This window comes from Argopecten irradians, chromosome 4 (assembly GCF_041381155.1).
Source record: "Argopecten irradians isolate NY chromosome 4, Ai_NY, whole genome shotgun sequence".
Classification (NCBI taxonomy): Eukaryota; Metazoa; Mollusca; class Bivalvia; order Pectinida; family Pectinidae; genus Argopecten; species Argopecten irradians.
Genome location: NC_091137.1, coordinates 26,559,990 through 26,586,354, shown reverse-complemented (window position 1 = coordinate 26,586,354; position 26,365 = coordinate 26,559,990). Strand labels below are relative to the sequence as shown.

Genomic DNA, 26,365 nt, shown 5'->3' with positions numbered 1-26,365 from the left:
AACTTCTATTACATAGACGTGTTTATAAAGTGTAAGGAATTAAAAAACTTAGTCAGTAGGGGAAAATTCTGAATATACTTTATAAGTAAATAAACCTTATTGAGACTAGGTGTTAAAATTGTTGATAACATCAAACCTAAATCTGAACTAATTAAATACCATTATATTGGAGGATAGAAACTTCCCAGGAATATAATTTTTACAGTTGATCCAGATAAACTCATAAATATAAAGAGACAAAAAGGGGGACAAAACAATGAAAATGAAAGAAACGATTAGAAATTAATTGCTACATTAATATTATATGTCTGGTTCATATAAGCAAATAGACATCTTAAAAGATGTTTTCTTTTCAAATTAGCGTGCCTCCCATGGCACTTATCTTATTTGATTCACAAACAGCAATCAACATCACATGCATTATACAGCATTATCATTAAGTGATATTGGATTTTATAATGGCCGTGTTACACCTAGTAACCCGACATCAAACGCGGATACACTTTTATTTGAAAAGACGTCAAATGATGAAACGCTGAACATGGTTTTTACTAATGTAAAATCAACACCAATATGGATGTATATCCAAATGTACATCAAACACCAAACTCCAAATATGATCATTTGAATGACATTAATAATAACTTGCATGTCTATCTACAAAACACGCAAGTGATTATTAGTGCCCAATATTAGACTAAGGTATGCGATTAATATATATCGTTCTTACAAATTATAATTGTTTGGTAATTAACAAACCTTTATCTTTACTTTAGTGATTATTGCTACAATGAGAAACGACAACCAGTATCATCAGTATTATCAAAAAATAATAACATAATAAATACATACTAAAGGTATACAGACATACCAAACATCACTAGTTATGTTTGTAAGAGTTACCTCCCCGTGACCCGTTCATTCTTGTTATGTAGGATAAACAAAACTAAACAATGGATCATCGTGATTTTTCTTCTAATACTTATCTTATATATTTTTCTTTCCATGTTATACCTAATGTAACCAACGCTTAAAAACCTTTGTTTAGCTACATTTTCTTCTATATATAGGGGACAAAGAAGTAATTCAAACCATACTAATATACAATTTAAGTAATCAAAGTAATGCTAGACAACCGTATCTGTAACACATTTTAACAAAGTTATCAAAGTTTTCACGTATATATATGTTGTATCAGAGCGAAAATAAAGATTGACGTCTAACTGAAAAAAAAAAAAAACAAAAACAAAAAAAAACAATGAGTGAGATGTGGACTTACTACATCACATGTAATCGGCCTCGGTCGAATGATTAATTTTTTCTTAGTATCTTACACATCTTATAAGATTGACTTTTACATGAATTCGTGAACATCCTGCAGTCTCCCAAAACACACACTCGCACTTCACACACGCAACACACTACATACATGAGAGGCCGTCCTTTCATGATCCTGCCCTTGAATAGGACAACAGACAAGACTTTGTGAAATTATGAAATGTCGTAATTTTTTTAAAACTCACAACTCGACGTTTCGAAGTAATTTATAACTTAAATCTGTATAATCATTGCGACCAAATGAAGGAATTTGCCTTAATGTCTTATTAAGTTTTGATTTTTATAATGAACATTTTATAACAATCACAATGTATATGACAAGTCCCCAGGGGACGTGTAGTTCTACTTTGCTTTGTTTGAACACTTACACAAATAAGACCTTTAGGTATTTAGCCTTGTTAACAAATATGAAAACCGTAATTAACTCATCAACACAATTTTCTTAATGACCAGCAATAATTAACATAAATGAGCTAGAGAAACTGATTCTGTAGAGTATTTGTCAATTATTTTTCTATGAATACCAAACGTGGAATGTTTATTATCGTTTTGAAAACGTAACAACCTTTAAAATCTCACTCCTTCTTATTGGAGTAAATTGTAGCTAAATGAACAAATAGGTACATTTTGTTTTGTTAGTCCCCTGGTATGACTTATTATCTATAAGATGTATACACACAATGACATCAAACAAACTCTCCTCAAAAGAAGCCAGTTAGGGTTAATACATGTAGCATGGTAGAGACAGAGAATACCATAGCTAACATGGTATACTACAGCGGTAAAACATCGTCCAGTGTGTTATACTAATTAACTGGGGATACGAGACCAGGGACAATGACAATGATATCTAGAAAACATATATTCACATTGTTCATTACTGGTTTAATTACGCATTATGTATATACATGCAACGCGGTAATGATACTCAGATGTCAGTACATTGTAAAAATGTGGCGCAAACTATATGAAATTTTCAAGGAAACTTGTTTCTTTAACAAAGCAATAATAATATTAGTTCAATTAACCTTTCGTTAAGCTGTGTTCTAGCGAGACTGTTTCATAATAAAAGACAAGCACGATGCGCTTAATCATCAGGTATATTATACACTTTTTAAGGTTAAGTTATGATTTGAGTGTGTCTAACGGATCAATTTCTGTCCTTTTATCGTTTTACTGATCGATGTTTATCGTTCGAATCGAGCAACATTGCGGTACCGAAGAAGAATAAAATGTGCCATGCCCCTGTGTGACGTATGTCAAAACTAAGACCGTCTCTGTAAAAAGCCCGTGATGAAGACAAAACGACCATAGATAAAGCTATATGAAAGTCAATGAATATTGATTTACCTTTAATCAGCTGTTTAACTTGTATTAAGGCTTAAGGTTACATAAACCACTAGAACCTTTCTGTTCCAATCATGTTACGGTGACTCTCCAATTTTGAATCGAAGCGGCAGACAACCGTATCACACAATCTAGACATTATCCTTCCGCAGCTTTGGCGGACGAATTCTGCAATGATATCTAAATTTATCTTACTGTTTTTATTTTTCATTTGGATTACACTGATTAGATAATTGTTTCTAAATAAATGTGTGACAAATTGTAATATTTGCACTTTGTTATTAATTTTAAAAATGAGTTGCTGCTTCGCAGTTCATTCAATTTGTTTCAAGAGGCACTCAATCCATCACCTTATGGCCCCATAAAATCGACCAAAGCAAGATTCAATCCTTAAATAGATATTAAAGTAAGACATGGATATAATAACACCTGCACAATGTAATTGGGGTACTGATAGAACACAGTGTAAGATTAAGGATATGCATTTCAATTAAATTTACCTCTGCAGGAAAATACTGAAAAGGCGACTAAATATGAAAGTTTATCATTTGTACTCTTCGTCTGGTGGTGAGCTTAGCGCTGTCCCCCGTTTGAAAGTCATCGTGTTCTGTCCCCTGACCAAGACACACCTCAGGGGATAAAAGTGGCACTTAAATCTCCTTTTTCACAGACAGGGTCATTTAAGCACGGCCTGTCATATGTGCTTGCAGAGTGTGGATGTCTGTGTTTGGGATGCTGTGGTATATTGGTGTTGTTGTCTCCTTGTTATATTGAAGCTTTTGCCCTTTTTTGATAGTGCTATCTCACTCAAACATGCTCCCAAAAAGGCATACCACACAGTATACTGACAAAAGATAAGTCAGTCATCCCATTCCTTTATTGCTGAGCGTTAAGCAAGCAGAAACGACTACTTTTATAAACTATGGTGGGTAGCCAAGGGGACAGAAGCGAGGGCCTAACTAACAGGGGCGAGCGCTCAACTGAGACCAAACTTGAAGTCAAGTGTGAAGTTAGAGCGGAGAAAGTCAGAAAGAAGAAGAGAAAATTTGATATCCTGGATTTAGTCGCCTTTTAGGGCGTAGGTAAAATTCGAACGTCCTAGCGGCAAATGGAGATGATAAAATCAATTAATGACAAGATATATATTAGCTTTATAGGAATTCGTCAGCAGTGTAGAGAAATATGATATACTTTTCAAGTGTGAAAAAGCTCAAGAACTGTAGGATAAGGTTTTATTCTGACGATTATTTTGGAATGTAGATCAGTACTAGGAGTTTAATATTAAAGAAACTTAATGTCGGGTAGTCTTTAACAAGTGCATTAACAGAAATGTCTAGTCTTCCAATCTCGTTCATAACTCGTGAATGGCGGTTTTGTACCTCTATTTCTAAACAGAAATCACTAAGCTCCTCTCGACGTCTGTAAAAAGTAGATTAAATCTAACCTCATCTCTCGTCTTTCGGTGATTGCATTTACCCTTATTTTAAGTCTTCCCAAAATCTGAAACAAATATTTAGTCTACCCTAGACAGGATTTTACTGTTGTATTGTGAATAAGAAACATCTAATCCTCTGGATCAGTATACCCTGGTCAAGAGAGTGAGCGAGTCTTTTTATACGCCCATGTGGTAATTAGTCAGTTGTACCTTTGTCAAGAGTCTATTTTGATCCTCTATTTTGATTCTTCAAACGAAACACGAGTTTGTGACAGTTGGTGGACCATTTATCTGTGTACTTTTTGAAGAAATATACACAAGGAAAACGATCATTGTTTCTACGTCTTTCGCAAGTCTGTAATTATTGTTCGAATCTAAAATAGGAGGTTTTGATAACAATTTTAATTTGATCGTATATGTTGTTGAACAGTTATACATAATGTCTGGAGGTTGCTATTTACATATTGTGAAGAACTGCCGGTATCATGACTAACACGACGTGCTGGTAACATCTCCCAGCGATAGTTATTTATAAAGTGCACATAAAACACCGTTTTTCATATTCATTGTCACATTTCAAAATTATCAATCTTCTCTTCATGCAATCACGGAAATGCCTATGGCACCATTCTTTCCATATTACTCGTTTAAATCATTCGTTTTCCAAAATTCGATGATGCTAAATCTCTCCAATAATAGCTTCAAACGATAGCTTGATAGAATTGGTTCGCGTCCAATTCCGATAGAAAATGGAACTTGATGAAAGCGGAAATTTTTCTGTACATTTAATCCAGTTTCGGTTCAACGCTTGACCCCTTGCCGACGCCATATTGGCTTTTGATACTGAACAAGTGTGAGAGACCTTGAATTACGCCAGCCTCGCAGTGTTTTTAAATGATAAGGGTCATAAAATAAACTGTAAACAAATAGGGTAATTATGAGTTATTTCTACATGGATGCGTCTGGAAATTAAAATGCCACGCTTTATCCTGCGCTCCGATTTCAGTTCCATTCTTTAAGAGCATTGCGGTAAAGTAATGATCGCGTCATTTTGAGTAATATCTGTATGAATTGTCACCCAACTTCTGTGTAAATCTTGAGAATTTTGTCATATTTAACGGTTTATAGTGGGATTAAAATTATGATTGACAACAGTATTATATTGCGTGACTTCTATCTCCCATTCGATATCATTGTCTCCACTCCCCTATCAATGTAATGCTACCTCCTCTCACTTGATGGGTACTGTACAGAGTATTTGTGCGTGCTGACATTTTTGTGAAGTCAGCTTTGCACTGTTCCGATGTAATTTTAGCGCCATGCATCTATTGTCTAATTATTTGTATGCCTATAAAAAGGACAAGAATTCCACTATACAGGAAGATACAACACGAATATACCGCAGTTTCCCAAAAGTTTCCCAAAACACACCCCTGCACATCATACACACAACCCACCGCATACATTGGACGTTAATAGTTAATAGGACGTTTATTTAATTATTCAAACAAACAAACAAATCAAAATTTAAACGTATTGATATGTTTTCGCTTACATATATTCGTGCAGATTAATTGAAACCGAAATAATGAACTTTGTCTCTGCCCCCCCCCCCCAACAAAAAGAAGGAATTTGTATAAGTAATCTTTGTCTTCGACCGTTATACAGACCTGCTGCTGAGTGAATTCAAGATAAAGGTAATGAAATTGGTGAAGAGACGTAGGTCGATGGTTTTCTCCATGACCTTAGGCTTACCTCCATTGACAAAACTTGCCACGGACTTAAATGGTACTGACTATTTATTTGATGTGTAGGAAAAGGAGATATGAAAATCAAGCTTTGGTGATCCAAAATTTCTTTATCATAATCAGTATTATGCATTGTGTGGTCTTGCAAAGTGATATTGTATTTGGTTATACGCACGTATGATACGTAGTTTTGTTTTGCAACCGTGTTAAAATATAATGATGTTATGTTAAGGTACACACCAATGCCTTGCACGTTTATTCTATCGTCTTCTGAAGAAGTACATGCAACAAGGAAGCATTTAGGGGTCACCATTAATTTCTTCCTTCCTTTCACGCACTTCTTGAGTCCGCAATTTTGTATTTTTATCTCATTTTGTCTGCTAATGTATGAGACATTATAGTGCAATGCTGGTGTGTTAACCTAAAGAAATATAGACAACCTTTATTCAACACTTTCCTATCAGAATACAGTTAATCCGACCCCAAATAATGCCGAGTACTTCTGTAAGTTGTTGGTTCCGTGTCTGATGTTCGTGCAGCAGTCCGGGCCATGTAAACCATCTGTACTACTGGACTCCCTTCACCCTGCATCGTTTCTCCCTAGAAACACCAGCGAGCAATTAATCTGATATCAAAAGAACTTGGCGGCGTCTAATTGTCATTTGAGGAAGGAAAATGAATTGAATGACGGGCAATTCTTAAGCGCTATTCATACGTTTATATTAGATAATTAAGGTGTTTTAATTTCCCAATCGGCTTTTAATTAACTATTTCTCTTCTGTGTTCATTTTTGGGATCACCATAGTAGCAGCTGTCATCAATCATTTAAATTACCTCCAAACACGAAAGAGTTCGCCCTGCCTGTTTGTATAACAATCAGACCTATCAACTTGCGTGTTTCCTGGTGAACGCCAATCCATTCCAAAACATCTTAGGATTATTTGCTGCTTTAAATATCACATGGATTTCCACATCAGTCCTTCCCGACACAAGTGGCCTAGTGTAGTCTAATTTACGTATCAGGACGGCACCTTCTGGTTTTGGGTAACTGTGGATAACTACGTCACTGAGTCTTGTGTTCTTTTACTTACCCATCCTGATAACGTTTTCTAAAACAATCTTTAAAAAAGCAATGAAGCTACTCTTGTTCTTTTTTGTTAAGTTTTGACATACTATTTTTTAGTAAACTTTTGAAAACCACCAGGTTTGAAATGAAAATCATTCAAATGGACGCACAAACATGCATAATACATTTGAACATTAGTTACACTAAAGAATGTATGCACTTTGTTTTTATGCCTTATGTATGTTAGTGTAAAATAATAATATCATATAATGTATTAAGGAAAAGACATAATTTCAGAAATTTATTTGTTTTATAAAAATGTTTAAATGGAAAATTCGGTCTAACAGTACATTAAAACTTGCACATATTTCGGAAACAAACCAGTTCTAATGGAAATTAGATTAGTTAGTTTAACTGTGATATGTCAGAAAAGCCCACTGTAGTCAAATGTATGTGAAATGTTCAATCGCCATTACACATAGCCTTGTATGCCGAACCCTGACCCTTGCCTGTGTTGTAAAGAATTGTTTGTATAGAACTACTCAAAACGATGTTACAGTTGTGTCAACATTATTAGATGCATGTTATTGTCTAAAAAAATTTCATCAACTCCTCAGTGGTTATGTATTTCATTTGTAAACGTAAGTGACTTTGAATCGGGTAAAGGTACTGCGTACATGTAATACCTGCTTCATTGTATTTATTAAAAATTCGGAATTTCAATGATATTAATTAAAATACTTAACAATGTTGTGGAATTTGTCACTATTTCTTGTCATATGTTTCATAAGGAATGTGGAACAATACATTTATGTCATATTTTGCTTCGTGGTTATGTAACGAATTAGCCTCACTTAATTGTCCCTTTAAAATATTTGAAGCCATATCAGTGAAATGCTGGGCCCAATGTAACATATACATGTCCAAGATTAAAATATTTTGATATTACCGTAGAAGATATTATTACAACCTGTGTGATGTGTTACAGTGGAAACGTGTTCTTTTCATGAAGCATTTTCAAATTCTTTTTGATTCGATGTTTGTTTTGCTTCACGTTTAGTATATCGGATACCTAGTCAGCCATTGTTTGTTCTTTACGTTAACTGGTGTGTAATAATTTCCCGACCGTTTTTCCCATGTACTCCAGTTTCCTCCACAGTAAGATCATCCGTACGCTCCCATCCGATACAACAGCGATATTTACTGGTATACGTTTATCTAAGCAGTCATCGTAAGATTTATTAGTAGTGATAGGACAATGTCATTTGAAAGGATTATTTGGCTGCCATTTTATACCTTTACAAAACAAGATAAAGTACTAGCTGTTTATGGCAAAACGCGTATATCAATTGAAATATATATTTTATGAAGTAGGGTTGAACAATTTCACTACTCATGGGATTCGTGTGCACCTAGTACATCAGGAAAGATGTCCCAAAGTCGCCGTCGACAGGCGTTCTCATTACAAAATAAAACCAACCATGTGTTTTATGTATTACCATAATCACCTATAAATAAATATCACAAATCATTCAAGACGTTATGGATCAATGCATTGAAATATATTTTAAACCATAAAATTGGAAGGTATCCCTAAGAGACTTGAACCTGTTTACACATTCCGTCTTGTATTCATGAGCAAATAATAATTGATGTAGAACCTTCGCAACAGTTGTGCAATAAACCCCATATTGTTTCTAGATGTGTTTTTTTATAATATCAATGTGTTGATGCTATCTTTGGCCATAATACCAGATTTTAGAACAATGGTATCTATAATACTTATAACCAACGAACCGGAAACAAATGTCAACGCCAATATCTGGGGCGCTCAAGCGTGAAATACTTTAAAGGTAAAGTAGTAATTGTTTTTGGTTTTAAAAACATGTTTCTGCGGTGATCCCTAAAATATGCCAATTCATTAACATTAGCGAAGCCAATTAGTACTGCATAAATTAGATCAGTGTTATGAAAAATTTAGACCTGTTTATTTCTGATGTGCTTTGGTTTGTGTCACACACTAACCAGGAAAGGTTGACAACAGGCGACATCCGATACAATCACCTCTTCATTAACTCATAACACCCGCCCTATTACTAGCATTCAGAGATCGCGTATAAGGCAATCTATTAATATTAAATTTAATTCAGACGATTAAAAACTGCAAATGAAAAGAAGTGTTTCACGTATGTCGTAGATTTCTATAACGACGAAATATGTTTTAATGTAAGTGATTGGAGTGCTATACATGAGGCCGCCAAAGAACCGTTAATTTAATATTCTACACGATTTCCATGTATTACCTATTTATTTATTTTTTACATTTTTTTCTATTGAAATGATTTCCTCTCGAATTTTCTCATATTGGAATCAATAATAAGCATGCACACGGTACAGTTTGGAATAATATAATAAATTTATATCACCTAAATGCCAAAAAGTATGGAATATGTTTTTCTGTATCTCGTGAACGTGCTGCTGGTAGAACAAATTTGGCCAGACTTCTTTTCTGAACGATACGAGTTCATAAAATGTATAATATTATATGTATATCAACTTCAAATGCTTTATATTTTCATTTAAATGAGACATGTAAATTAATTGAATCCATAACTGGAATACAAGATACATGTACGTGTTTGTTTTTACTGAATTAAACCAGGTGAGCGATACAGGCCCCTTTGTTGTATTATATTGTATATATATATTTTTTTATTTGATATTGACCGAATCATTATCATTCTAAATTATAGTTGAAATAACTGAGACTAACTATAGTTTATAGAATATGGTCCCATTTTCAAAATATTTTAGAGAGAAAGCTTGTTTAGTGACAACTTTCAGTAATCGACAGGCGTTAAGGTCAGTTCTTAACATGTCTCTGTATTATCTCCCACGATGAGTCAGTGAAAGTGATGACCATGATGTTAAGGCATTATAATTACTCTTACACACACAATGATAAAAAATGTTATATTGTTTAAATTGTAGTATGTTTCATGGACGCACGTTAACTGATATATAATTATCTATTTGTGGTCCATTGTCTTGTGTGTTTATCAAAATTGTTCATATCTGTTTGTCTTTATTTATAAAACGTTAACACTGAGTCAGAGTACTTAAATAACAATACAGTAATTAGACGATTGTGCTCCTTTTCACGCCTGGTATTCCGTCTTTTTGTTAATTTCCACACGCTTCAGTGTTTACCCATGTAGGCTGATTATCTGTTGTAACGTTATCTATAGCTGTCAGATATACAAGGACGTCTGTCACAGAGAGTGAAACAAAACGATGATATTGATACTGTAGTGTATCGTGGGTTTGGTGTCCGCAAATTCACATGTTTTAATTAATACATGCTGATGCCATGTATTATAAAATGAATGTCTTACGTCCCTACTATAATATGAAAGTATAATAACCGCCTTTAGTTTTATTGACAAACATTGTTTTTTAAAACTATCGTCAGAAATTAACACTGTGAGCCCTGTTGTTCAGTCGGTTATTAGCTTAATCACATGATCAGTGAAATTTTCATTCTCCCTCTACTGCTAAAACCGTGATTATCTTGTTAAGAATGGAATATTGAAAAAAAATCATAAAGTTTCGTCAAGTTTGCTTAATAAGAAATTATTTTCATCTTGCTTTGAAAATTGTCGCTTTGTGAATAACCATATCACTATTTGAACAATTTGTATTAAACATTTCTGATTCAAACATAATCATATTGCAATGTTGGTTATTCTTATTTCACAAATTCGCCAAACATTTAAATGAAGGTAAGCCTAATTTAGAATATACTTGTAAAATACAATTTCGCCTGTTTCTAAATTATTGGTTTGTTGTGAGAGAGTGTGTATGAGAAGATGTGTGTGTGTGTGAGTGTATCCAAATCAACACCAGCGGTTACAGTTTCGAATACAATAACTGTAAGCACCATCGTTTTCCTATATTACCCGAAAGTTAAAAACATGGCGTTGACTGTTACGGTTCTTTCAAAACGTGTTTTATTTCATGCGACATTTACCACTATGTCAATGATAAGGCATATTGGTGCTTTTATGTATCTGAACCACCATATTAGCATCATATATAAGCATCCATTTTCACACAATGTATGTTTTATAAAAGTATGTGACGGTGAAAATTGCAAGAAATACAACATTAAGGGTGGTGCATTGTTGGGTTCCGGCGACGGCGTGCTTCAGTGATATAGCACTAATAAAAAGAAAACAAAATCCACTATACAAGACAACACGTTCAGATTTAAGGTGGAGGAAAGTAGGTGTACCGACAGAAAAACCAGCGGTCATGCAGTTCCTGCCCTCCGGTCACGTAAGGCGTTGTAGTGCACTACGACTGAAATAAGCATACTTCATTTACTCATATCTTCTGACGACAGACAAACCGATCGTTCCTCTCCATTAATGCTGACCACAAATCAGGAGTAGAAGCCAACAGATTCACAGGCTATTGTTTGTCTCGTCAAGGGGACAGAACCTTCACAAAGGAGAATACTCATATGGAAGGCGACAGAAAATGATCAGATACTAGTTTTAGTCGCCTTTTTGTTGATGCAATATTATGTGGGTAAGAGGTAAAAATATTACGCTCTACCAGCAGGACACATTTAAGAAACATTACAATTAAAGTGAACAGTCGGGCAAGGATGGCTAAAGTCGGTAAAAATGGTGTGAATGTATGCAGTATAATTTCTTATGAAATGGAAAAATAATATCTCTCGTCAAAATCTGTCTGCGTACGAAGAAATTAATTTAAAGTATGGACATTCTAAAACGTCCTCCCGGCTCACTATGTCCGTGGTTACATTTCCACGCAGCCTCGCTTTCAATGCTTTCAACTTTTCTTTACTTTAATGGTCAGAACTGGGAAACTAAGCAGAGCTTGACCGTCGTACTAATATGTGAGAACTTTTAGAAGGCCAATGAACGCATTTAGACTGGATTTCTTTGCCCGACTATTCACTTTAACATAGACAATAAGTTATGTTTTACATATATTACGTACTTTGAGCATTTTCCTTTACCTAACATTTAGTATTAACTGTATAGGGATTTAATTGGATGGTCAAAATCTCACCACAAATGCTTGGCTAGAACTATAATATAACGATAATTTAAACAAGATCAAGGTTGCAATATCAAATTACCGAACCCACGCGGTAATCTAAACTAAAGTATTCTGTACAAGCACAACTAGTTATAAAAGCACATTTTCCAATATATTTATGCAAATCAGGAATCAGCATTCAAGACAATATCTAATATGATCGACTCACATTTGGTTACTTTTATATTTATCCTTAAAGAGCGTGGCTTGACATTCCTTAATCAGACCTTTCTCACTCCGATAATTACAACCATCTCCCACTAACAATTATACTTTTTGTTGCAAAGATCTTCTCAATTATCTTGTCCAAACCAATGCCGCAGTTTCGTATAAAGAATTTCCGCCCTAGTACTGGGATTAAGTGTAGTAATACCGGTCGGATATTTGATAAAACCACGAACCATTCAACTGCGACATCGTTTTCGTTTAAAAGGCGGAAACAGCAGGAAATTTGCCACTAGCTAGCCGAAAGCATTAATGGCCTATATAATGTTCACGCACGCTTTAGCTAGAATTATAACATCACTGATGTCTTAATGGACATATGAAACGTATAATGCTGTCAACATAATTACGGATATACACTGGCATAGCTTAATCGGCTGAAAACATATATTTGATAGTTGTACTGGGGCGGTAAATGCAGCCGGTTTATCAAAGTAGTCGTGTATGTCATGTATTCCATACAAGGATGTCAATGCTGTAACCATCGCTACCCTGTTTAGTTATTTTTAAACTGATACTTGTTTGTTACAATGTTAAATAACGATTAGTGTATCGCAATTCCTATTGTATACCTGGTTGTTTTTGTGGGTAGAAAGTTCTAAAATTTTGATTCGCTAAAAATGTTCAAAATGACATAAAATGAGACAAGTAAATTTTAGCGAATTAAAAAATCGCGACACGACTATAAGAGCACATATGATTTATTTATCAGGTGTTATTTTACGAATAATTTTTTTACAACACTCACCGGAATTACCAAAATATCATTCCCGCGACAATATTTTAACCGTAATACAATAACGCAATTGGCACGATATATCTGATTGAAGATATTTAAGGTATACAGAAACGGTTTCATAAGAATCGCATAACCGTTTTATTTGACGTTCTTTCTTTTTTTTGTCTGTTAAAGTTATATGTGCCGTAACTGGGCGATAATTTTGACATGCTATTTTTTCATCATCAATTTATTAAAAACCATAAGGTTTGATGAATAAAGCTGTAAAAATCATTCAAATGGCTTCAGATGACTTATAGTCGTTAGTTATAACACAGAAATTTTGTACTGTAAAATTGTTGTTTTTATGCCTTAAATATGTTTAAATGAAAACATACCTGCAGAAGTCACTTAACAATTACTAAAAACATTGTAAAAATGTGTAATGAAATTGTAGACCACAATTTGGCTTCATGGTCTCAGCGTATGTACTCATTTTACGTCACTATTGATATAAATAAATGATTTTTGGCAGTACTGCCAAAAATCATTTTCAGTTCTTATTTGTACATGTAAAATTAAAACCTATGCATTGAAAGCACTGTAATTTTAAAAAATGTTGGTAATTTCTGGTGATGAATAACATATTAAAAGCTCATCTTGATTCGTGAGTATGAAAAATACGGCACATATAACTTTAATGCTTACATGTACTACTAATAATGAATTCTGAATAAATTGGTATGGTGTCATCACAACAATAGGTATACGTTTTTAGGATCAAAATTGAAATAAAGGAAACATTTAGTTAATAAAGTTTCCAACAAAAAAAGTAAAATCTATGTTATTTTTTCATATATTTTTCTTACACTTAAATAACAATATCAAAATGGGTAGAGTTATGTCTGTTATGTATGTAAATGGTTAACGGCGAGTGATTTTGTCAATGAAATCATCGATATGTATCAATGAGATACAAATCTGGCCAAGTTATTAATATATCTTCACGAATAGGTCAAGATACCATAAGCTGTTTCAGGGTTCGCCTGGAATTAATTTAGTTGATTTCTAAAGAAAGCTATTTCCTTTAAATCTGTATTGTATTGAATAAAAGGAGATCGATAAGCTATCCATTTCAACCTCTGTTAATCTGTATCGACTAGTAATGAATTCCTAACGTCGACTTGTGTTTTCACGCCAGCGAAAGGTGACTTGGTGAACATTACAATGAGATTTCATAGAATGTGAATGAGTCATGACAATTTGCACCAACATGTATAGAATGCTTGGCAAATAAACCAAAAGGAAGACTTGTGTATCTCAATTATACATATTTATTGCATAAATGGTTTTTAATGCTAACCATTTAACAGATGAGCGATTGGCTTTCTACCTGACGATAACAACGTTATATATTAGAAAATTGCATGATTGAAAAAGGAAATGCTGAATTGAGGACCAATTTATTGAACATGGATTTTCATATAGCACCAGTATTTATGTAATTTAATTTCCATAAATGATAGACCATCCTCATTCTCTTGTATCAAATAGCGTTACAACATTGCTGTAGTTTTCAATACAAAGCGTTTGATACCTTCACCTCGCCTGCTAGGACAACTGGTCCCATCGTTTAACAATTTTGACGAGATGACCCCCAGGGAACGGCAGTGCGGTAGGTAAATGGTATTCCTTTAATAGAAAAAAATCAAATCAAGTCAATATGAAGTCACGTATTTGCTGATCATTTTTAGTCGTTATAAAGCAATTTGTATTATGTTAAAAGGTACACTTTCACTAAAATGTGTTAAAGACCTGAGAAAAAGGTTGACAATATGTTACCTTGGTTTTTTTATTACGATTTGGATTACGCTGGCACACAATACTGCATTCAATCATCCAAGAATCATACCATGGTTACAGGCAGTGTAGTAAAAGTATTAACATCCATCATCAAATTTTCCGAAGATAAAAGAAATATTTTATTCAACAAATGTCTTAATCTATAAATCTACGATAAATGGCTACCAACATTTTTGTCTTTCATTTCCTTCTAAGGTAAAATATTACAGTTGAAATATTAGTTTATATATTTTTTTATAAACAGCCTGTAAATCCCACTCCTTAACGTATTTCTTGTAGTAAACATATATTATTTTCCAGGAAGTGTACTATGACATGTCCAACGAGTTTACCCTTGTAAAGAAATAATGAAATAAGAAAATATACAAATGATACATTTGGCTTCACCTAGTTAATCTTTTTAATGATTCAATAGAAGGACGCACAATGAATTAAAATATTCAGGAGGTTTCATAACCGAAGCAATAATATGATTATCATCTCTGTCATCTATATTTTTTATCGCTTCGATTTTGCAACGAAAACATCGATTGCATAACTATATTTTGCCTATCTAAATAATGAAACAATATATTTTCGATTCTTTTTCGTTTTGTTTTCTGTGTTTTACTTAATTATTAATTGATCACGAATTGTACATGCGTACATCTGAACTCTGAATCTTACAATTCATCCTCATACTATTCAACCTTCGATAGATTATGCTGAAAGCACATCGTCCAAACGGATATTCTCGAGGTTCTAACCTGGTCCAATTTACCTACCGCAGTATGATCAGGTAAAGGCGTTACCTTTAACACAAAAAGGAGGAATTATATTATGATTAGGCCGAGACCCCAATCGACCATGGGTAAAGAGCAAAACTTCCGTAAAATCGTTGTTAGTAAGGCATATGCTTTTTTTTTTACTTAGAACATTCTTGCAATAGTCTCGCATATATTTTTGATAAGGGTTAACCAACACAATATATGTATTGTTTATTTTGTTGGGGGACGGAAAGTTTGTATGATCTGATGGAGGCATTAACAAAAGTTTTGTATCTCCTTTTTTTCTTTATTTTTCTCTATTAGTGATGTTTGATGATTTAACATTAATTTTACAAAGTTTTATCATTACATATTCACATGTATCAATGGAAATGAATAAAGAAATTTTATAGACTGAATCATTTCATTGAATGATGATTTTACGACAATAATATTTCAATCTATATTAACTGGTTTTCTGATAGAATCTTCTCCAGCGTTGTAACAAAATCATTGTAAGAATTTTGCAAAATGGATCACTGATCACACCAACGACTAATACATTTAACGTTTGTGTCATGATGTGGTTTATTATTGTAGTTATCCCGAATATTCATTTGTAACAGTGAGTCATATAATGTTATATCTTTGCAGTACCATTACTTTTATTCTTAAATCAGGCAGAAAGACATAATAATCGTTAGGTTTTTTTCTCGCACTTATTCGGTATAAATCATACAATATTTTGTTATCAAATAAAATTTGGATACAATATGCATCGGCGTTCTAGTTTCGTTGATAAATCTACCTTAAATTACATTCGTATATGATAGCACTTAACAAAAATGTTATATATACCTACTCCATTGCTACTGACCAATGTACATGAGTAATAATCACACCGGGATAAATAGGTTAGCCTATAATAAAATTGATTAATGTAATTTGAAATATCAGTAAAAAAATAATTGGATTTTATATAATACTTCAAGATATCATGATCACTGTTGTCACTTTTCTATGCGATATCCTTATTATTTCTAATTTATTGAACAGTTTACTGACAGTACATATTTCCCATGTATATGTTGTTATACTTGTATCTATATAAATTATTTCAGACATATACGACATCAATACGTTTATTTATCACATAATCCGCCTGATATTCAGTGATTTCCATGTAATATTTTTGCGTATATAACTATCGTAATATGACCTGGAACGATTTTCATTGGTTGGGAATTCATTGTGACGTCAGACAAAAGCAATATAATGAAGTCAGGGAAAATGACGTGACGTGAGGATAACGATGACGGCGGGACAAAATGGCGGTCTCTGTTGGATTTTGAAATCCATTTTGATGTGGAACACTTTGTTATGTAGGTATTTGTAGTTATGTGATTAAAAAGTATCTTAAATTTGTGTTAATTTCGTAGAAGATTTTATGAAACTGGCCTCGAAGTTTTAACTTTTGCTCGGCAATGCTCGAAAAAGTAAAAACGTCTTAGACTCGTTTCATATAATCTCATATGAAATGAACACTCATGTAAGATCCTATATATATATACATTATAGATGTTTTCGCGGGTCACACATTTCGCGATTATAACGAAAACAAAATTTATATGAGCAATAAATAAAAACTTCGTGATATGGCTAACAGAATGTCCTTTTTTACCTATTACTTCGTGTGTGAATTTTTCAGGATCACACCAGAGTCTATAGAAATCTAAACAATAAAATTTCCATGAGTTTTATAAATCTTACGGTATAACCTTGCGAAATCAACTTTCACTAAGAAATACATGTGTTTATCTTGTTATTCATTTTTGGCTAACGGCTAACACATAGTTATAAGGATAATAAAAGAAAATGTTGAGCATGATTTTATCAACTTTCAAATAAATATCCTTTTTTGTTCGAGTCAATGTGATTGAAACCACGGCGCTAACATGCTGAATCATAGCATATGTAATTGAACCAGTCCACAATAGATATATTCATACCAGGTGTACATTTAGTGAAACAAATGTTTGTGTTTATAGGTAATTATATTGTTTTAAAATGCAAATAAATTACTAGATAAGTACTTTGTTTTTAATTGTTGTGGTAATGCTTTAAAGTCAATTAAGTAATTCAAACATACATTGTATTTAAAACTTAACCATAGGATGCTTTGAAGTGTCATTTTGTTAGTTTTACATGCTAATATCGTGTCCGTTGGACAAGTTCTATCATATCTGTAATTCTAACAATACCATTATCACAAAGGAATGAAATAGAAAGTTCTGAGATTAGGGAAGACGATTATAGTGATATTCACATGACAAACAAAACAATTATTGGTATTGTTTTTGCGTTGTAGGGGGTTAAACATTGGTTATTGGCCAATTAAAAATAGTGTATTTATCTTATCTTATTTAAGTGCTTCTAATTACTTTAGCAATTAAAACATTATTTTTTTTGTACATGTATATTTCTTTTCAAAAACACAACAATCGCCGGCGTTTATTTACTTTCTTAGTTAATCATCCCTCCATTGTTTGTGTTTAAAACAAATATGTTAATATTGTCAATAGTTTTCAAAACACCAAACAGCATAATTTTCCTTACCTATCCACAGCTATATATCACTTTACCAATTAGGTAATGTTCTCTACTCGGTCATCATTTGTTGTTAAATAACAAAGTTTTACTTTTAAAAGGCTGTTGACGACTGCCATTATTATGTTCAGTGATCTATAGCGTAAACTAATACCCTTGCTATAATGAACTTAGTGACTAAGTCACGAAAGTATCCTGAAATGAAATAACGCCCATGATTCACCAGATAGTATCACTCAACAATAACTTTAAAATGAATGTAAAGTAGGGGGAAATGATAATTGGTTATAAAGTGTTCAATATGGAGAAAATGTATTGCTATTGTAGCTATATATGATTAACAAAGTATTGGGTTATTTCCGAAATTTAATTCCTACTTATTATCAAAAAACTGCACAATTAATTTCAACATTAGTCATTATTGATTTAAGTGATACACATTCAATTTGTTAATGTTATCACCAAGTTGTGAAGACATATCAACATATTCAGTTTTTTGTATAAACACAAATCATTTCCGTCAGTTGTTCCTCATTCATGTAAATATTAGCATGCTATAACCCCCTTTTCTTCAACAAAAACAAGAAAAAAGAAAATTGCAGATAAAAAATACCCAACACTAAATGTATGAGAAATAATATGTAGATTCGGCACAAGCTAACCACACTATCAGAAACTGACAAAATATATTACGTTAACCTTATTGACATGCAGAAGATAAGAAACTATATAATTACATGCATATAAATGAAAACCTATTATAGATATATAGCTATAATTATTATGAAAAAGTATATTATTTCCTTCATGAAATATGTACACAATACCTAATTAGGTATTTGAGACTACCCATGATTCAATTGACCAGTTATTTGTGATCTAACGAGTGTCCCTTACTTATTGTATTATACAGATTGGTCAAATCACACCCTGATGAACACCAACTTGGTAAATAAGCTACCGGCGAAAGAGACTTTATGGTGATGAAAGAACTAATTTTCGACCAGATCCACTCGGATCGTGTCAGTACCATTATCTTGTCTGCTTAGCGGTGTATCGATCTGTTTGACGACTATATTACCCGATTCGTAGCTCCGCCTACTATTTACTGATTGGCCGAGCGCTCCCTTCGCCAGATTCACGCGGATGGTTAAGCTGAGAAAGTCTAAATAGGATTTCCACCGCTAATGCCGTACAACAATTTGCTATCAATTTCAAAAAAATTGTGACGATGCGTACCATTTAAAATGTTTTCCACCTGTGTACGTTTATTCACTACTGGTATAAGTCGGGAGAGGTAGTGTCCAAATCAGATGTAACTGTATACAGCCTGTTTACCACGCCATAACAGATCCATGAGGCACTGACAATTACCTCTGTGGTAAATGTTTTAGCTGTTTTGTGATCAAATCGAAAATCCATCATCAGTATAATTTAAAAGTAAACAACGGGACAATATGACAAGTGGAAAAGAAAGACTTGTGGATGTAGAAGAATACGAACAAGATTCAGATTCAGAGAAAGCAATGTTGGAAACTGAAAGTGTAGAGGATCGTTTGTCGCCTAGGATTGCACCACCCTCACCAGACTCATCCGACTATGATGACAGACTGGCCGTAACCATGGATTTAAAAACCAGACCAAGTGTTGACAGTTCATCATTATTAAATAATAAAGCTAAATCATCATTTCTCATAACAGACATTCTCTCAAGTAGAAGTGAACAGAAGTATTCCAAAGACAATAAAAAGTCACATTCCTGTCTCGACGTTATTGGACGTCAATACAAAAACTGTAGTATAGATGGTCCCCGGAAACGGATGGACAGTTTTAGGGATACAGACACTCCATCACAAGAAGATTCATCAGAAGAACAAGATGAAGGTATGTCATAATTCATTTAGTGAAGTTTTACTTCAGTTTTTAATCCAAGACTAAAGTTAACGGTATTAGATTCGAATTGTACAATTTCGTATAACAACATCACTAAAATACGAATTAATATATTTAGCAATTTTTTTTTTATATTTTCACCAAAGACATAGTAAAACATTATCGGTATTATATTCGTATTACAATTTACAACTTCGTACTATACCATCATTAAGATATGAATTAATAAGTTTGCAGAGGTAGTGTTCACTTCAGATTTACTATAACCTCTTTAATAAGTGATAATATCCAGTGAAAATCACCCGGTACTGAATCATGGTCATTCTGACTTGACATTGTAAACATCTGTTTATACTTATTGGTTCACCATATACATAAGTGTTTTTGAACTTACGCGTACTGTACCGTATTTCTATGGTTAGGTATGCTAATCCTCTTAGTCATACTGAAAATATATGATAGTTCACTTCTAACAAACCACTGCACTAACTTGAACTTATTGATATCACTGATATTAATAAAGGTAAATAACTTGGAAGCATGTACAGCCTCTAATACATCACGGCTTATGTGGTAGCATGTGCATTGGGGTAGACGTCCATTAAAAATTAAAATAATCGCCAACAAAGTTACACTTTACATAAGTTGTTCCTATCGACTGGATTGGTTTTGATCACAGCAAAAACAAAATGTCCCGGTACCTTCTTTTTTTAAACATTATAAGTGACATTCAAATCTGTATTAAGAAATTAAACAACACAGATGCATCATCAGAAGCATATCAAATGTAAAACTATGGTTATATAATGTTAAAAAAATGGGTAAAATTTAAGATCTACCAGTTACGGATGGAAATGTATACCAGTCACTTATTACGATATTTCAAGATTGGATATAAAGTTTGTTTCCGCCTACTCTCAAAAATAATAATTTTATGTCTTACATGGTTATGAAAAACTGTAAATAATATAGGACAGCATTCAATGGTAAGCTGGCCAAAAGATCACACCGATAATCAACATTTGAGTTTTAATATAAAACATTTAACGCTTATTTTAACCCTGAAAACATTTAAATATTATTTTATGATAGACCATATATATTTCTGCAATTGCAGGGGGTCACTAGGTATTATCACCCAACCGTGTCATGACCTGATTAGAAAGGTATTTTGAAACCTAAAATCCTCAAAATTTCAATTTAATCACAAGCGATAGGAATTTTATTTTTTTATGTCCATAGAAATTAGGCCAAAGTTATTTCCGCAACGATTTTTAGGAGTAAAATATTTTTTTCGCATGTAAGATTCGTTCCATAATTTTATTGAGAAAAAAAGTTTTATGACAAAACACATAAATAAACCAAAATTAAAATGATAATAAATCCTACATCAAATGATATTTGGTAAAGCATACGAATTGATTGGCATGTATACAAAGTTGCAAAACGACATCTTCATATTATGTGTATTAAATGAAGAAAAAGAATATAAGTAATTCCATAGCATTATTGCGCAATATTAACATCAATGTAACTAGTTTACTAATAAGAAATTCCGCGGCATTGAGTAAGGATATATATAATAGCATTTATAGATAATAACTATGTATCATCGACAATTAATAACTTACAGCACATTATACTTATTAAATGGATGTAAACATGATGAATTAATTATACACAAACTATATCTTAATAAATATAATTAAATCGGAATATCTGGCGTGTAATTCAACAGGTGACCATATTAGCTAGCACCCAGTGACATTCACATAATGTCAGTAATAAAATATAAGGCGATGCTACGTGATTTGACACAAGGTCGTTTTCGAGAAATGCTACATAAATAAGAAATGCCGCTAAAACTGCCAGTTTATTGCCTGCAAGGCAGTAATTGGTTTGATAAATAAAACATATATCGGCAATACAGCCTGTTACAGGGGCACCTGCCGTTTTGCTTTTACCGTTAATATAGAATGAAACTGTACCCGTTGTATTATTGATACACTGGAATTACACATAATCTGTCACTTAAGAACTGTTATTCTGAAGATGGGTTCGTTTGATAAAATGCGTATAAAGCAAGGTGTGTTCGGCTTCTACCACCTAAAGCGTGAAATAGCACGCAATAAATGATTGTGATTCTACCCCTTCTTTTTATGATTTCTGATGTAAATTATAAATGTGGTACTGACATGAACGTCTATTTTGGTTCTTTCGAAGACACTTTTAAAATATCATTGTTAATAAATTATAATTAATGGAGAATGAATGAACCTAAATGCTAATTCACCAAAATTTCACGGAGCACGATTAAAACAATGCAATTGTTTTGTCGCAGTATGGTATTATGAAAAAGAAAAATGCAATATGTTAAAGGCAGAAAAAACAATAGGTTTGTGGCCTCTGGGCTGAAGAGATCTTTACGAATCACAGATGTTCTACCTGAGATAATACTAGAGGTCAGAGACAGTGCACACAAAGCGCGATGACAATCTGATCTTACATTTCTACGTTAACGCCTCAGTGCTCGAAACTATCCGCGTTTTGCGCCTAGCTTAAAACGGACATCTGTCAATAACTCATAACAATCCCATATTAATCAAATTTATATTTTGTATGCGGAATTATCAATCAAGTTAAATGAAGCTTGATAGGAATTATTTAACACTAATAGCTTCCATTTAAAACACAGATATTTGTTTTCATAAAATTGCTTTAATTCTGTTCCGTTTTTGCAATCTTTCAACATTTAAAAAAGATACTTTTTTATTTAATACATCGTTATGATTCATACATATCAATTTTTCATGTTTTTGACAGTTTTCGTCGGGCACTTTGACACATTTTTTTTCATAATGTACGATGTTAAAATGTTTGGTTTCCCCATTCATGTTTAATATATTTTAAACGTTATCAACATAATTCTATTTGTTTTGCATTTTATTTTCCACAGATTCCCCAGATAAACGGCAATGCTCTACAGACGGTTCTTCTGTTTGCTCAAAACACAAAAAACCACGAAAGGCTCGAACCGCATTTACAGACCACCAACTTAACTGTCTAGAGAAAAGTTTTGAGAGACACAAATATCTGAGTGTACAAGACAGAATGGAACTGGCAGCAAAGCTCAATTTAACAGATACTCAGGTGAAAACCTGGTACCAGAATAGAAGGTAAATTATGATTCCAAGACCACTTATAAAAATTGATGGTTATTTACTTCAAGTTTATGGAATTAATGAGTATTTAGATACACACGAAAATATATAGACATTGCAAAACATTGTGAGTGTTCAGCACACAATCATACTGGAAATTCTGCTAAAATTAAACAAACCTGGAAAATACTTTAAAACAGCAAATCATTTTCAAGTTATATAAAATACAATCATTAATCAACGCATTACATCATAACTTTCACGTAATCTTGTTACTAATGATTTATGTATATATATTAAAAACAACTTTGATATTGTGGTATCGAATCATAAAACTAATACAAAACTAAATGTTGACCGATTTATTCTATTCGCAGCATACTAAGTACCGATTTTGACTATTTTGGTTATAAATCATTTTTGTTATTTTTATAAATTGATAGAAAACAGTATAAATATCTAAAATGTCCTTGAAAGTTGAAACCTAAAAAATATCCCAAAGCGGGTTTTCATTTTTAAATTCACATACATAGTAATTTTATAAAATCATTTACCAATTATCATAGATTCATTATTACTATCCTTAAGATATTAGTATCAGAAAATTATACTTAAACACATTCTTTAAAACATTAAGAGGCCATTTGTGATTTTGACATAGTCGAAATTTATATTTTAGAACTAAACTAATATTATGATTGTTACTTTGGTGATAAAGCTGCTGTGTCTAAGGAACGATATAGACAGCCAGACACTTTGTTCTGCTAATATAAGTTATGACAGCGTGAGACTCGCTGTAACTTCTTCTGTTGGCCAATCGGAAAAGATTTTAATGCGCCCGGAAGCCTAGAACAACTGAACAAGCAAGTCTTTCTGCATCAGTGCGAAAGTTGCGGAAGCTCAATAATTGCTCCGACAACTCTTAATTAGCAATGAACTAAAGATTGTATTTATGCGTTGTTGTCTCCGGAAGAGCAATGAAAATGCGTTAATAGTGTAAATCAGAAGACAGCTCTCTTAAGTGACAAAATCCACCAAATGTGCCAGAATTTTATATTAATAGCTTCTAGGTTCCAGGATTCGTTGTCCGATAAATTGCCACGTTGTTTTCTGCACCCTGTGTGAGTTAACGCAATAAAACCACATTATACAACATTATCAAATAAAAAGGACAACGCTTAATAACCTAAGAGGAAAGGCTAAGAACCGCAGGTTATAGATTGATGATTGATGATGAAGTTAAAAAATAATGCATATATTTTAGCGAATAACACGTTCTTATGGAAATACATGTATCATGTTTGTCTTGCTTAAAAATTACTTAATTTACATTGTATAGGCAATTTTAGTTATGCATTCATTTGATTGTATTACTGTTAACTTGACGTGATTCATTAAACCATATATCAATATCACTGTTTGTGTGATATTTGAATTATAACTCAATACAGATTATTATTACATATGAATTAGCATAATATAATTTTAAACATTATTTTTAGAACTAAATGGAAACGACAGACATCAGTTGGTTTGGAACTTCTAGCAGAAGCCGGAAATTATAACGCCTTCCAAAGACTCATGCATTCTAGTAATTACTGGTCCCCGTACCATCAGCAGGCCGCACGGATGATATCGACACTTGATTCGTATTACTACCGCTCAGGAAGCTCCGCAGCACTATCTTCTCAACGTCCGATGATGCCGCGGATGTACATTCCTGGAATGAGTTCTTTGCCATCATGACCTGCATATGATATTCATTCGCGCTAATGACTAAATAGACAATATTCATTTAATCTAAAATTACCAACAGGTCCACTGTGGTTTTTTTCAATCAAGCAATATCTATTCCCGTACACCTGCATTTTAATATCTAATTTACATATTTTATGAGACAATTGTGGTTTTGTAACGTAATTAAAGATAATACAAAAAAGTATCAAGAGATATGCAAGGTATCATTCTGATATACTCATGAATGTGACGCTCCAGATCATTTGGAAGGTAATTATCTATCAATTAACTAGATACGAAAACTTGATGATCAAATAATTTGGTAATTGGTATGAGGGTTACAAATTGTTTTACTTTGGAAATGTCCTTTCAACAGTTTTTTGTGGGTTTCAAGTATCATATCTTGGATGGTAGTCAAGCTTTGGCTCCACCTTGTGACCTCAGGGTTGATAGCTTCTACTAGAATGGTGTGTCATCTGAAATGGTCATCATGACCCTCTAATTTATATTGTAATTCTACGTATATGATAATCTGATGTTTATATTTATAATTAATGGCTAAAGTCAGATTTATGTTATACAATCAATTGGAGACCTATGAAATAAAACGGAAGTCTTACACGACTACTGAGATGTTCTTCACAGGAAGTTATATGAAGACATGATAATACGAACAAACCTATCTTTTTCGATAATTATTTATGTGAAGGGTCTAACAGAACAATTGTCCAGTGTATAACTTTCCTTTATCTATCTTCATTGATTAATATTTAACAACATCAAAAGGATTAACTTATTATTTTGTAATGATTCAAATTAAAATATGTATGCACGTTTACACTGTATCAGTGAAACTCTTTAATTATATTATTTATATATTTGCTCAAGAATTGAAAACAATGGGAGAGGAACTAGGCAAATATCTAGGGTTGTTCGGATTTTGTATTATTAATGTCCATGTAATCTCATAATCATTGACTGAATATTGCATAAAATATTGTAAAACTTGTAAATAAAACTCTTAATTTATTTTCTTGGTTTTGTTGTTTTCTGACTGCCATACCTATCGATAGTCAATCCTACCTGTGCAGATTAAGAAAATATTAACTATAGAGAGTAGCTGTACTGGTGAATAAATGATGATGCACAGATGGGCCTTTTCTGGATTAATATGATAAAAGTAATATATTAACTTGATCAAATACCGACGATTAACGTTAGACTCACATTAATTGTGTACAGGATTGCTACCTGGGCACGGTTGTACAAAATGTGATCACAGCATGTAATTTAATCCCTAAATTTGTAACATTTTCAAATCTCATTTGGGGCAAAATCTATGATTATA

At 32.9% G+C, this 26,365-nt stretch overlaps 1 protein-coding gene across 1 annotated transcript; it reads left to right on the top strand.

Annotated features, from left to right (window-relative positions):
- The first annotated feature begins 19,398 nt into the window (after positions 1–19,398).
- LOC138321120 (barH-like 1 homeobox protein) lies at positions 19,399–26,046 on the top strand. The gene is made up of 3 exons (XM_069264564.1): positions 19,399–20,110; positions 23,076–23,295; positions 24,783–26,046. The coding sequence occupies exons 1-3, from the start codon at positions 19,684–19,686 to the stop codon at positions 25,024–25,026; spliced, it is 891 nt and encodes a 296-aa protein (XP_069120665.1). The 5' UTR covers positions 19,399–19,683; the 3' UTR covers positions 25,027–26,046.
- The last annotated feature ends 319 nt before the right edge of the window (positions 26,047–26,365 follow it).

Excerpts from the sequence above, each read along its gene's own strand:
- LOC138321120 (XM_069264564.1), top strand. The coding sequence starts at position 19,684 with ATGACAAGTGGAAAAGAAAGACTTGTGGATGTAGAAGAATACGAACAA. Across the intron at positions 20,111-23,075 it reads ATCAGAAGAACAAGATGAAG|ATTCCCCAGATAAACGGCAA; the intron begins GTATGTCATAAT and ends TATTTTCCACAG. Across the intron at positions 23,296-24,782 it reads ACCTGGTACCAGAATAGAAG|AACTAAATGGAAACGACAGA; the intron begins GTAAATTATGAT and ends CATTATTTTTAG.